Raw genomic sequence first — 13200 nt, forward strand, 5'->3', positions numbered from 1 at the left:
TAGGTGACAGGTAGCATAACCACCTTTTTAGAATGTAGACATTTATACAGGGAAAAGTACTGCTGATATATTATGTACTCATCTGTTAACTTTTTACTTAAAATTTGGTATTTTTTTTTCTCGAAGTTATTTCTTCTTAAACATGGTGAATATCTATTTGCCATGTGAAAATTTGTTGAAAAGTTAAATGTTTTGTATTCATTTTAAAAATACTGTATATTGCCCTTACTGTTGCTTTACAATTGAGGCCAATGGGGCAATGGGCCAATAGTGGAGTAAAGTCAATTACAATTTGTTTATCCTTCTCCACTTTAAGCCCATCTGGGAGTACACCAAACACATCTGATAATGGATTAGGAGAGATTGTGACACCAAGGCTGTCTGAAAGGTTATTCATGTCATTTTTGAGCAGAAAAGAGGTGAGATTCAGCTATTTTAAAAGAAGGCATGTGAAACACCATCTGAGTGTTTGTTGTCTTCAGCAAATAGTTTCACTTCCTGGGGCGCAATATCCTTTTGAAAGACCAAATCGCATTATACTTTTCCTTCCTCCTAATTGGTTTTGTTTCGATTTACATCTGTAGTTATGTGAGAACTCATACAAAAGAATAGAAAAGATATTTTTACCACAAGAAATATAGTACCAGGAATATACTATAAAATGATTATTTCCAGACCCCTTTATTGTCACAAACATGCATTGGAAACATGGAAGGCCAGTTTTCTTGTATTGAAAGTTTTGCTGCTTCTTTTGTAAGTTTTTAGGCTTTTATTTTCCAATTGTACCCCATACCCCATGCCCCATTATCCCCTATTGCAAAATGCCAGTGAGGTCAAAATATTTTTTAATACCAATTTGAAATCTTCAGTTTATCAAGTGTGCAAATCTTTAAAATGTGTGAAAAACTTCAAAGTATATGGAGAAAAATCCATACAGATATGGAGAAATCATGCGACCTCTTCACCTGACAGGGACCAGATATGGAATTTAAATGTAAAACATTTGATCTTTGAGGCATCACTAACCACTATGTTATACCGTAACTTATTATGCTGTTATTTTCTGGTAATGCTTCATGCCCCATTGCTTCCATTGTAAAGCGCCAGTGTGGGCAAGATATATATTTTTTTAATTCATAGAATATGGTTACCTTTAGAACTCAATTTCGTGTGGCAAATATATACTACTTTTGTGAAAAAAATAACTTTGTTTTAAAAAATACTGAACTTATCCTTTAATATCACATATGTACACTCCTTCCATTCCTTTATATGCTTTATTAAGCTTTATTTGTTTAGAACTTCTTTAGTTTTATTTATGATCTATGGTTATACTAGCTACTATCTAAGCATAAATAAACATGTTTAAACATTTGTTTGTGTAAATTTTCTCCCAACAGGATAAGGTAATAGGAAAAAGTAGACAAGACACCCTCGAACCCCAACAGCAGATGATTTTATAACAGTGGTTTTGCATAGATGTACAGGGTGATTCACTCAAAAGAGGTCCTGAATATTCTGTTGTACCTCCAGTTAGGATGAAGCAATCTGAACCAAAAAAATACACTATATACCTTGATGTATGCGTGATCGATTGCATTAAATGCAATGCTTGAAGTGGTTTCCAGTTTCTGCCAGACACATTTTAACACGCCACTCCATGTTCTTGAACGTATCGACAAGCATCTCTGGGGGAATAGCAGCAATTTCAGGTTGGATGTTTTCCTTCAAATCTTCCATAGTGCGAGACTTGTTCCAATAGACTTTTCCTTTGAGCATACCCCAAAAAAAAAGAAGTCTGGTGGTGTCAGATCCAGAAACCATGGTGGCTAAAGCCCCTGTGAAATTACCCTGTTGCCAAAGAAGGACTCAATTTCTGCCATGCTCCTTGCCGATGTGTGACACGTTGCTCCATCTTGCTGAAAGTAACCTTCCATTAACTCACAATCATCCAGTTACTGTAATTCTGAAATCACTTAAACGAATTGATGACCCAATAGTTTCGCACCTTGAAGACACGCTGCTTAATACTGTACACCACTATCCTGATGTGAAGTTGAGTGACTGAGTGAAGAGGTAAGGGTGGTATGTAGCCAGAAGTTGCAAACAGAGGTTACACGTCACGATGACTGTCCGGCACCTACCTCATTGCTCCCATGCAGGGGCATCCTGGATTGTTTGAAGCTCCATATACTGAGGAGCACATTGCATGTTGTTTTGTCCAGGTTGCTTCATCCTAGCGAGAGTTATTACAGAATTTTCAGGGCCTCTTTTGAGTGAATCTCCCTGTATAATGATAATATAATTCCATATATTGTTTAACGCTACTATAGGCCAAGTCATTGACAGTCCAATATGAACAAATTAACAGCATACAGACCCAGGAATGTATGGATTGGTAGCATAACCTCTTTAAACTGATCTTCAACACAGATAAAACAATAGTTTCTACTGTAATTTTTGTTCACCTCTGCCTGTATTGCTGTAGCCAACATTGTAATTCTGAACACTTACAATGATGAGGAAATTTACAGTGAAGAGGCTTGCCTTTTGACACAGTGGCACATGTACCACAGCCTCTCTGTAAAACTATTCTAAACCATGGAGCTGGTCATAGACTTCAGGAACCAGGAAGTGAACCACACTCCCATCTGCATCAGTGAAGAAGTTGTGAAGAGAGTTAGCAGCTTTACATTTTCCTCACTTGGCAGCAATACACTATAGTGGATGGTGAATTTAGCTCAGAATATTACTGTTAGATATGTTCCCTTCTATTCAGGAAGTGTATAACATATGTATAAGTATTTTATTTAAGACACTAGCACAGTCCGTTATCAACCTGATTTGTTTTGGTTAAGCACCACTAGTTCCACTGGATTCAAGGTCAGCTTTAACCTTCAGGTCAAAAAGTTGATTAACAAATTAAAATTGCACTGAACTGCATAAGAAGAACTAGTGTGGATGTGTGTTTTTATACAGTGGCATTCAAAAGTATTCAATCCCCTTGAAAGTCAGCATTATTTTTTGCATGACTAAAGATTTGTACAGATATTTATCCAATCAGTGTTTTAATGTGATCTCTCATATTATAACAACACATTTCCAAAGTCAGAATATACCTTGTTCTATAGATATGTAACTGAGGACAAAAGTACTCAAAAGTATTCAAAAGTTAGTGTTTACAGAAGTATTTAAACCTCTGTTCTTTGGAAGCGCCACGTTTACACAAATAACAAATTAATCACAAACGACACAAAGGTGGCTGTCATTTCACCGTAATTAAACATAATTAGTTAATACTTATGAGTCCTTTTATACAGTATCTGTTTGGATATAAAAAGCACCCTTTGTAATTGCCATAGCCTTTGTTGGACAATCACTGCAAAAATGAAGACAAAGAAGCATTCTGCTGATATGAGAAACAAAATCATTGAAATGCACAAGGCAGGAAATGGCAACAAAAATATAGAAGAGTTTGAATGTCCCATTAAGCGCTGTTGGATTCTTCATCAGAAAAGTGGAAGGTTCATCACAGCACCCATAGTCTTACTTGAATAAGCCGTTCCTCAAAATTAAATATCAGTGCTAGATGTTGAGTGGTGAGAGAGGCTACTATAAATCCAGCTGTCAATCTCAGAAGTCTTTAATGCTGCTTGGCTGAAACTGGAGTGAAAGTGAATGGATCCACAGTTTCAAGAGCTATCCATAAAACTACAGGAGGGTAGCAAGAAATAAGCCATTTCTTAAGAGGGTTCACATAAAAGGAACATATAGCATTTGCTATAGAGCATGAGACAGAATTAAACCTGTAATGAAATATGGTGGTAGCAGCATCATACTATGGGAATGGTTTTCATGTGCTGGAACTGGGAATTTTGTCAGAATTGAAGGGACAGTGGATGGACACAAGTAGTGCACAATATTGCAAGAGAACATTTTCCAGTCTGCAACTGCAAATCAGGAGAAGATTAATCTTTCAATATGACAATGAACCTAAGCATAAGGCCAAAGTGACATTGAAATAGTTTTGCAATGGTCAAGTCAAAGTCCTCTTAAGCATATTGAGAGTCTTTGGGACTATTTGTAAACTGTTGTCCAGAGCCACCATCCCACAAATCTAGAGGATCTCTATAAATTCTGTCAATAAGAATGGGAAAGAATCCTTCCCGAGCAATGGGCAAAACTGGGACATACTTACCTCAAAAGAATTAAGGCTGTTATTGTAGCAAAAGGGTTCTCGGCCAAGTGTTAATACGTAGAGCCTGAATACTTAAGCAAAGAGTAACTTTGGAGTTTTTCTTCTTCAGTCTATTCTTCTTCAGCTAAATATCTACTATATCTATGGTTTATTTTGACTTTGAAAATGTATGCATAAAAGTTCACATTAAAAATACTGAATGGGTAAATATGAAATGTAAAAGTCTTTTGTCATGCAGAAAATTATGACTTTCAAGGGGTTTACTTTTGCATGCTACTGTATACTGTATGTATACATAAAATATGTTCATTGGATGTTGTGTTTAATGTTAATGTTGTATGCATTGGCTCATTCTGTTGTTATACTACTGACATTATCTGTAAAAGTGTTAATATACTGTGTACACATGATAATGACCTGAAGTTGAACTCTAGTATAAAAAAGACTAATCTTTTACAAACTTCCATGTTTAATTCTAAAGAAGTAAAGCTTTTAAAATTACAATCCTTTCAGTGTTTGACAAGATTGTTTTGAATATTCATTCAGTACTAAGAATGTATTCTTAAATCTTTGGTAATCTTACATTTATTAGCACTAACATTGCTCTTTACAAGTTATTTAATGTTGCATTTTTTGCCTTGTAGTTCTTTCTTAGCTCTTGTATGTGAAAGGATTTACTATAAGCTGATTACTAGAAATATATTGTTAAGCTGAGACTTTGGGAGGTGCTCCATTGCACTCTGAGGAAAATATTAAATAATGGATTTTAAGAATGAAGTATGTATTTCTGAGTGGTGTTGATTCATTTCTGACAGGTGTTCCTGGTTAGGAAGATAATGGGCCCAGATGCAGGCCAGCTTTATGCAATGAAAGTATTGAAGAAGGCATCTTTAAAGGGTAGGCTTAATTTACTAAGCAGGAATTGAAAGCAAAGTTAATGAGAATCCTCTTCTTAGCTATTTGTAAAGCTATAAATGCTTTTTCCCCCACTTTGATTCATTCTGTGAGGGCATGCAGAGCAATACTCACTAGTAGTTTATTGGTTCTAAGTTTTTTAGACTGTTCCTGTGATATTTACCAGCGAATGAGCAGTACTTAATTATCTCTGAAAATGTAAACAATTGTTAGCAATCTAAAATCCATTAATTAATTAAGCATTCATACATAAAGCTATACAGCACTAAATCTGGCATAGTTGCAGTGCTGTAATTTTTATTTGTGCTCTTTGTGCTCAAACAAAATGATATCAGTATTTAGACCAAAAACCAATGTTTTATTTTTAATTTGCCATTGTCTTTTAAAATTAACCACTTTGTTATGTTCATATAGGAAGAAAGTTACTGTATTACAGCTACTAATTTTAGACTATCCTAAGTGATTAAAGCAGTTGATGTAATCAACCCGGTGCCTTATGAACTAGTAAACATGAACAATGTTTAAGACTTATTGATACTAAAAAAATTAATTTGCATTAAGCTGACAGCGCTTTATTTAAGAAAGCCAACTTCCTTTAAACACATTTGGTTCAAAGTCGCAGTCTGAACCTTCTTTCCCAAGTTTTGATAAACTGCTCTACTTCAATCTTCTGTGAATAGATGCTTATTAAATCCTGTCACTTGACAAAATGTAAAATAGCAATAGCTTTTTCATAGGTTAACCAATACTGATCATAGACTAACAGCTCATGTTTTCATGCATTTAAGGTTATCCATGCTCTGTGCAGTAACACATCTACTAATTTCAATTATCAATGGCTGTAAATTGATTGTTGTGATAAGAATGTTTTTATATCTAATTTTCTTGACTTTGCCTTGCTCTCAGACTTACTTTTCATCAGTTTTAGGCCTTGTTCACACGGGCGTTAAAATCGAGCGTTTTTTTTGCGTCTGTAGCGTCCGGTGAGCGCAGATCAAGCGCCGAGTGTTTTCTACACGTAGGAGTCAATGAGAGTGTTTACACGGGCTTTGGTGGCGTCGCGTTTGTCCGCTGCGCGTTTATACGGCATCAAAAAAACGTTGCATGCAGCTTTTTCTTGGCGTTCAAAACCCAACGAACGCAAGGAAACCGCTTCTAGTTCGTTTTCTACGCGTTTATTTTATGTTTCGGAGGAGTGGGGGTGGGGGTTATTTCAGTGCATAACACCGGTGTAAGCGCACACTCGACTACTGTTTCCTTACCTCAAAGTGACAAGTAGTCTCTCTTCGGGGCTAACACCAAGTCGCATATTGGTTGATCGGCGTGCAATGTGGCATTGCACCAGCTGCAGCAGACAACCAAAAGTGGAAACCGACATCCGACAGTAATTAAAAACTTGCGGAAATTTTAGCATTTCTTCATAAAGCACAAAAAAACTTCCTTTAACCCGACGTTGTGCAGTCAGAGCATGAACCCAGTAGCGGCGGCGATTTTTTCTCTCCCTACGCCAGTATTACGAGTGTTTTTAAAACAAGAAGATTAATATCTAACATAGCAAAATGGTCCATATTGAAAGGAGGCACCTCAAATAAAACGACAAGGGCTTTCATATCCAGTTCCCGACACTGCCTCCACAGGTTAACACACAAACTACAATTTGGGCTGCAGGCTGGCGTCAGACAGAGACAAACGAACACTGGTGTAGAAGTCAATCGATCGCCACCTCAAAATGCAACATAAACATCTAGGACGTTCAGAGCAAGTTCGTTTATCCAAAAACTTAACGCCCGTGTGAACAAGGCCTTAGCCTTGACATATAAGTGCTTGTGCATGGTTTATGTGATACAAATGGATGTCCGTGTTTTTTTTGAGAGGGATTTCTCAAAGGGAATTATTGTCTAGAAATAAGTGGAATAACATCTAGGATGGTTTATCGTCAATTATATATTGTATATTCTGTATATGTTACTCACACTTAAGCTTTCCAATGGTATGTCATCTATTTTTTGACGCAGACAAACCTCCAAGTTAAACTTTAATTGATTACCAGATTTAATTTCCATGCTGAAATTTAAGAAAGGTACTTATTTGGCATTCTGCCTGTTTCAGTGGAATACTATAGAAATCCAAAGTATGTAAACTAATATTATTGAAGGAACAAATCTAAACTATTCCCACTGTTGAAATCAAACCATACCCATGTATTGCTTGGTGAATTCCTCGTTGAGTAAAACTTTGCGGGATATTTGGAGAAGGTGATTGACAATTGGTTTAGACTTCATTTCCTAATTTCTATTTCTAACATTTTGTATTGACTTCATGGTAATACTATCATAATAGTATACTGAGAAAAAGCTTTAACATTTGCAAATAATATTGCGATATTGTTGTTTGAGTATATAGCACAAAATTAATTTCTCTGCATTGGCTCATGTACTGTATAAGACTTTGAAGTACTTGGTTGCCAGCTCAGTTCATACATCTAACCACTGTTTGACCCAGAGCAAGTCATTTAATTTGTAATCTGCACAGTAGGAAATGAACAATATGTAAATAATTGTACTGTAATTATGAACCTTTTTAAAATAATATACTAAATGTTACAGTTTCAGGATAACATCATAGTTTGTGTTAAGAAGCAATTAAGCAATGACTTCATATTAATAGACTTGCTTGTAAATGAAGAGATTGATTTTGACACCTTTACATAAACAAATGGAGTGTCATGCACAACTGCTGCATTACACTTAAGCTTTAACAAGGCATTATGTAACTGAAAATTGTAAATGATGAATAGCTTAATGTAGCTAACAATTCTTAATCAGAGCATCAGGTTATAAGTGATGGAAGAAACAAAAAATAACAGTATACAAAAAAGGTACTTGCAGTTCCCTTACTAACACACATTGTACATGAAGCCCATTATTAGCAATTGGTGGACTAATGGTGGACTTTATTTCTTCTGTAAATAAAGTTTTTTACAGAAGAAACTAATTTCATACTTTTTGATGAAAAATAACCTTTCATAATAATTGAAGTTGGATAACAACTTGTACTTTATATATGTAAATGACCAAAGATTCTTATTGACATGGTTAACATTATGTTCCAGACAGTTGTGCTATTTATATTCTGCTTATGTGTTATCATTTGAAATTTACAGTATACCTCATACTGAACACTGTAATGATGCTTTTTAAATTTTCTGAAATTCTTACTGAATCTATATTCCACTGCAGTTTCACTGAATGCCACGTTAAAATTCAGTGTGCTTGCTTTCAATTAAATTTTCTGCCACCATGCAACTCTTTGATAAGAAAGATGTGAAGTGAAATAGAGCATTAGAAATGAGAGAAATACAAACATGCTTCATATAAAAAAGCCTGAATCCCAATAGTTAATGAAGACCAACAGAATTTGTCTATCTGTGGATAGTAAGGCCCATGAAACAAACCCTTGGTATTGAGGTTGCATCAGTTCTATTTGTCTTGCTGACACATTGAATTATCTGGGGTGTAGAGTAGTCTGGCACACTAATGAACAATATGGGGTGTTTTATTCATTTTTCACAGGGCGAAAGCCATTGTGAAATTGCATGATAGAATTAATTTAGCCTGGACTTCAGTGGATTTTGTAGCTAAAAACACATTTCCTTGCTGAGTTGCTTTGGGCTGTGTTGTTCCATATCTCATGGACTTTCTGTTAGTGTTTAACTAAATAGTTTTCTTTAGATGAGTGGGCTAAGTGATTTTTAGTAAGCTCGTAAGAATATGCAGTTATTTATTCTTGTATTTCAGAGGAGTGAACTTTTACAGAATGTGATTTAAATGTAGCATAATGCTGATAGCAAAATGAAATAGCTATTTCCACTACCATTATATCATTAATGAAAATTCATCTTGATCTTACTGTTTACTGGTAATAAGTGCATAAATGTGAAGGAATTTATACTTAAATAAATCACAGCTCTGTACATGGATCTTGCATTATGGAAAAATTCAACGCTTGCTATTTTACCAATTAAAAAGTAAGCTGCAACAGTCATATCATGTAATTGATATTTTAAAAATGTATGTATTATCACTGAATATTAAATTTGTTGGTGTTAGGTTGGTATATTAAAAAACAACTGCAGCAGTAACTGATTTTCTTTTTCAGCCTGCTTTTTTTTTCCTTTTTATTAGTGAGGGACAGAGTTCGAACAAAGATGGAACGTGATATATTAGTGGAAGTAAACCATCCGTTTATTGTAAAATTGCACTATGGTAAGTCCAGAGTTTGCTCAACAGCTTTCTTTTGTTTGACAAGAATGTGCATGAATTGTCATCTTTTTCTTTAAATCATTTTTTCCAGACCTGATGATCAGCAGCTTTCTGTGTTTTGTTGTTTGACAAGGGTGTATATGAATTGTCATCCTTTTTAATAATTTTATTCTGACATACCTATATATTTCTGTTTTTATTAAACTTATTTTATTTCCTAAAATTTAAAAGTTTAAGACGTCTTTACCAGTATTTCAAAATAAAAAATTACGCATATATAGGTCTGAATAAGACCAATAATAGAGTCCCAAGGGATGCAATATTTAATGTCTTAAGAAAAAAAGGAAAGTTCTGGAAAGGCTGATAAAATATAAGAGATAACAACTATGAGAAGTAAATGCAGACACGTAAACATGTTCAAGTAGATCTGTATAAGGATCCCCGTCCCTTTGTCTTTCTGGAGATTGTTACATGCTTATGACTTTGTGATTATGGCCAAGCGGGAGGAAGAATTGTATAGAAGGGTGATTCAGTAGCAGGGGCCTTGGAACATGATGAATTTGAAAGTAAATGCTGAAAAAAAATGGTTATGGTCATTAGTAGCAGGAAGGGGCTGGAGAGACTTCTAATACAAGATAGAGCAAACATAGATCTGGAGAAGGTAGAGAAGTTTAAATACTTGGTGTCAATTATAATCAAAGACACAACAAAAGAAGAAATGGTTCAATGTGGTTCTTTAGAACATTATAAAGGTTTAGACGAGAACAAGCCATTCAGCCAGTTTTGAAGGCCCCTAAAGTCCTACTCTATACCAGACTACTTGATTCCTTATTCCATGTGCCTGTTCTCTATGTGAAGGAAAACATCCTAATGTTTGTGTGAAATTTACTCCCTAACAATGTTCTAGCTATATCAAACTTCAGTCATGTTACCTCAATCTATATTTGCTTAAACTGGAAAGGTTCAACAGGCCCCTGGAATTCATCCTAGTTGCTGTTCTCTTGACTTTTTCTAGTGCTGCTATGTCTTTTTTGTAGTGTACTACACACAGTATATCAGATGAGGCCTCACCTAGTGTGTTATAAAGTCTCAGAATAACCTTCTTTGACTTGTACTCTACACGTCGTGACATGTAATCAAACATTCTTGTTGGCCTTCTTAATGGCTTCAGAACACGGTCTGGAAGTTGATAGTGACAAGTCAACTATGACTCTTAAATCCTTCTCATAAGGGGTACTTTCAATTTTCAGACCTCCCATCGTGTATTCAAATGTAACATTTTTGTTTTGTACATGTAGTACTTTACATTTAAACACATCATTTGCCACAAAACTGCCCAAGTCTGTATGCTGTCCAAGTCCCTCTGTAATGATTTAACAGATTCCATATTTGCTAACCAGTAATGGGACACTGCACGATAATGTGCAGTGAATACACTTGACTTGAGCATTCCTAGTTTTCATACTCTTTCTCTGTACGTTTAGCATTCATTTGCTAAGATGTTGATGCGCTTGCTGCTTCCTGAGCAGCTCTTCTTCTCTCCACCCTAGCGGCCCGCTTCTTCTCTTCTTTCATCAGCATCTTTTCACGTTAAAACTGATTAAGTCAGTGTTTGCGTTGCAATTACTGTTGTACAGTCTCATGTACAGTAGAATTCCTGCTTGCATGTCCAACCAACGTGTAACACATCACCATTTTCAGGCACCATAATAATTAAGAATGCATTAAAATTCATAACTTCATTCTATACCTGTTATGTATAGCATATGCAATGTATTGCATGTAAATCCAATTTACTACATTTTTTACACTGTCTTCCTTTAGCTGGACATTGACTTTTTCCACCATGTGCTTTTTTTCCGCAGTACCTGCACATATGAATATGCTTGTATGCATCACACTCTTCATATTCTTTCGCTGCCTTCTTAATTGTGTAATGCGTTTTTTGTTCATCACTCTTTGGAGCTCTTGCTTTCTGTGTGCTTACTGCGTTCACAGTCAGTTCATGTGAGCCGCACGGAGTACATGCATTGAAGGTTCTCAGCAGTGGTTGTGTTATCTCGTGCAATCTTGCGATGTCCACGGCTTTATTTAATGTTAGCTAAGACCCGACACTTAAAAGTTTCTCTCGCACTTTCGCTGAGTTTGTGCCAAACACTATTCTATCCCTGACCATCTCATCTTCGTTTGCATAAGCACAGTCCTTCACCAGCAATTTTAACTCCGTTACAAAGTGATCAGAAGTCTCGTTTATACCCTGCGTCTTCTCATTAAACTTGTATCTTGCGAATGTCTTGTGTGATCTTGCGATGTCCATGGCTTTATTTAATGTTAGCTAAGCATAAGCACAGTCCTTCACCCGCGGATATTTAGCGGCAGCATGTCTATTAGTTTGCTAAGAATCCTCTAAACCCCACCCCCCATACTGCCCTTCAATTGCGGCACCTAAATCACGCAATACCTCAGCGCTGGTCTTAGTTTTTCACACCACTGTAAGTGCCTTAATCTATTTGCCCCCTTCCTGATTTATTATTCTTTTCCATGTTTGTCACACAAAATGTTTCTGATCATCAAACACATTTAACCATTAGTCAAATATAACACAAGTAAGCACAAAGTGCAGTTTTTAAATGATGGTTTTTATTATTTAGGGAGAAAAAAAATCCAAACCTACATGGCCCTGTGTGAAAAAGTAATTGCCCCTTGTTAAAAAATAACCTAACTGTGGTGTATCACACCTGAGTTCAATTTCCGTAGCCACCCCCCAGGCCTGATTACTGCCACACCTGTTTCAATCAAGAAATCACTTAAATAGGAGCTGCCTGACACAGAGAAGTAGACCAAAAGCACCTCAAAAGCTAGACATCATGCCAAGATCCAAAGAAATTGAGGAACAAATGAGAACAGAAGTAATTGAGATCTATCAGTCTGGTAAAGGTTATAAAGCCATTTCTAAAGCTTTGGGACTCCAGCGAACCACAGTGAGAGACATTATCCACAAATGGCAAAAACATGGAACAGTGGTGAACCTTCCCAAGAGTGGCCGGCCGACTAAAATTACCCCAAGAGCGCAGAGACGACTCATCCGAGAGGTCACAAAAGAACCCCGGACGACGTCTTAAGAACTACAGGCCTCGCTTGCCTCAATTAAGGTCAGTGTTCACGACTCCACCATAAGAAAGAGACTGGGCAAAAACGGCCTGCATGGCAGATTTCCAAGGCGCAAACCACTGCTAAGCAAAAAGAACATTAGGGCTCGTCTCAATTTTGCTAAGAAACATCTCAATGATTGCCAAGACTTTTGGGAAAATACCTTGTGGACTGATGAGACAAAAGTTGAACTTTTGGAAGGCAAATGTCCCGTTACATCTGGCGTAAAAGGAACACAGCATTTCAGAAAAGAAAATCATACCAACAGTAAAATATGGTGGTGGTAGTGTGATGGTCTGGGGTTGTTTTGCTGCTTCAGGACCTGGAAGGCTTGCTGTGATAGATGGAACCATGAATTCTACTGTCTACCAAAAAATCCTGAAGGAGAATGTCTGGCCATCTGTTCGTCAACTCAAGCTGAAGCGATCTTGGGTGCTGCAACAGGACAATGACCCAAAACACACCAGCAAATCCACCTCTGAATGGCTGAAGAAAAACAAAATGAAGACTTTGGAGAGGCCTAGTCAAAGTCCTGACCTGAATCCAATTGAGATGCTATGACGTGACCTTAAAAAGGCGGTTCATGCTAGAAAACCCTCAAATAAAGCTGAATTACAACAATTCTGCAAAGATGAGTGGGCCAAAATTCCTCCAGAGCGCTGTAAAAGACTCATT

General features: G+C 36.4%; 1 protein-coding gene across 3 annotated transcripts in view; it reads left to right on the plus strand.

Annotated features, from left to right (window-relative positions):
• The window catches only part of rps6kal (ribosomal protein S6 kinase a, like), a 150000-nt gene that overhangs the window by 69950 nt on the left and 66850 nt on the right, over positions 1-13200 (plus strand). For 2 of the 3 annotated variants that reach the window (XM_039765948.1, XM_039765949.1), the window contains 2 exons: positions 5014-5095; positions 9298-9378. In XM_039765948.1, coding sequence (XP_039621882.1) covers positions 5014-5095; positions 9298-9378 — 163 coding nt within the window. Of the gene's footprint in view, positions 1-380; positions 420-5013; positions 5096-9297; positions 9379-13200 lie in introns of those variants that run through there. The other variant, XM_039765950.1, reaches the window with a different exon arrangement.

The sequence above is a fragment of the Polypterus senegalus genome, chromosome 10, assembly GCF_016835505.1.
Source record: "Polypterus senegalus isolate Bchr_013 chromosome 10, ASM1683550v1, whole genome shotgun sequence".
Taxonomy (NCBI): domain Eukaryota; kingdom Metazoa; phylum Chordata; class Cladistia; order Polypteriformes; family Polypteridae; genus Polypterus; species Polypterus senegalus.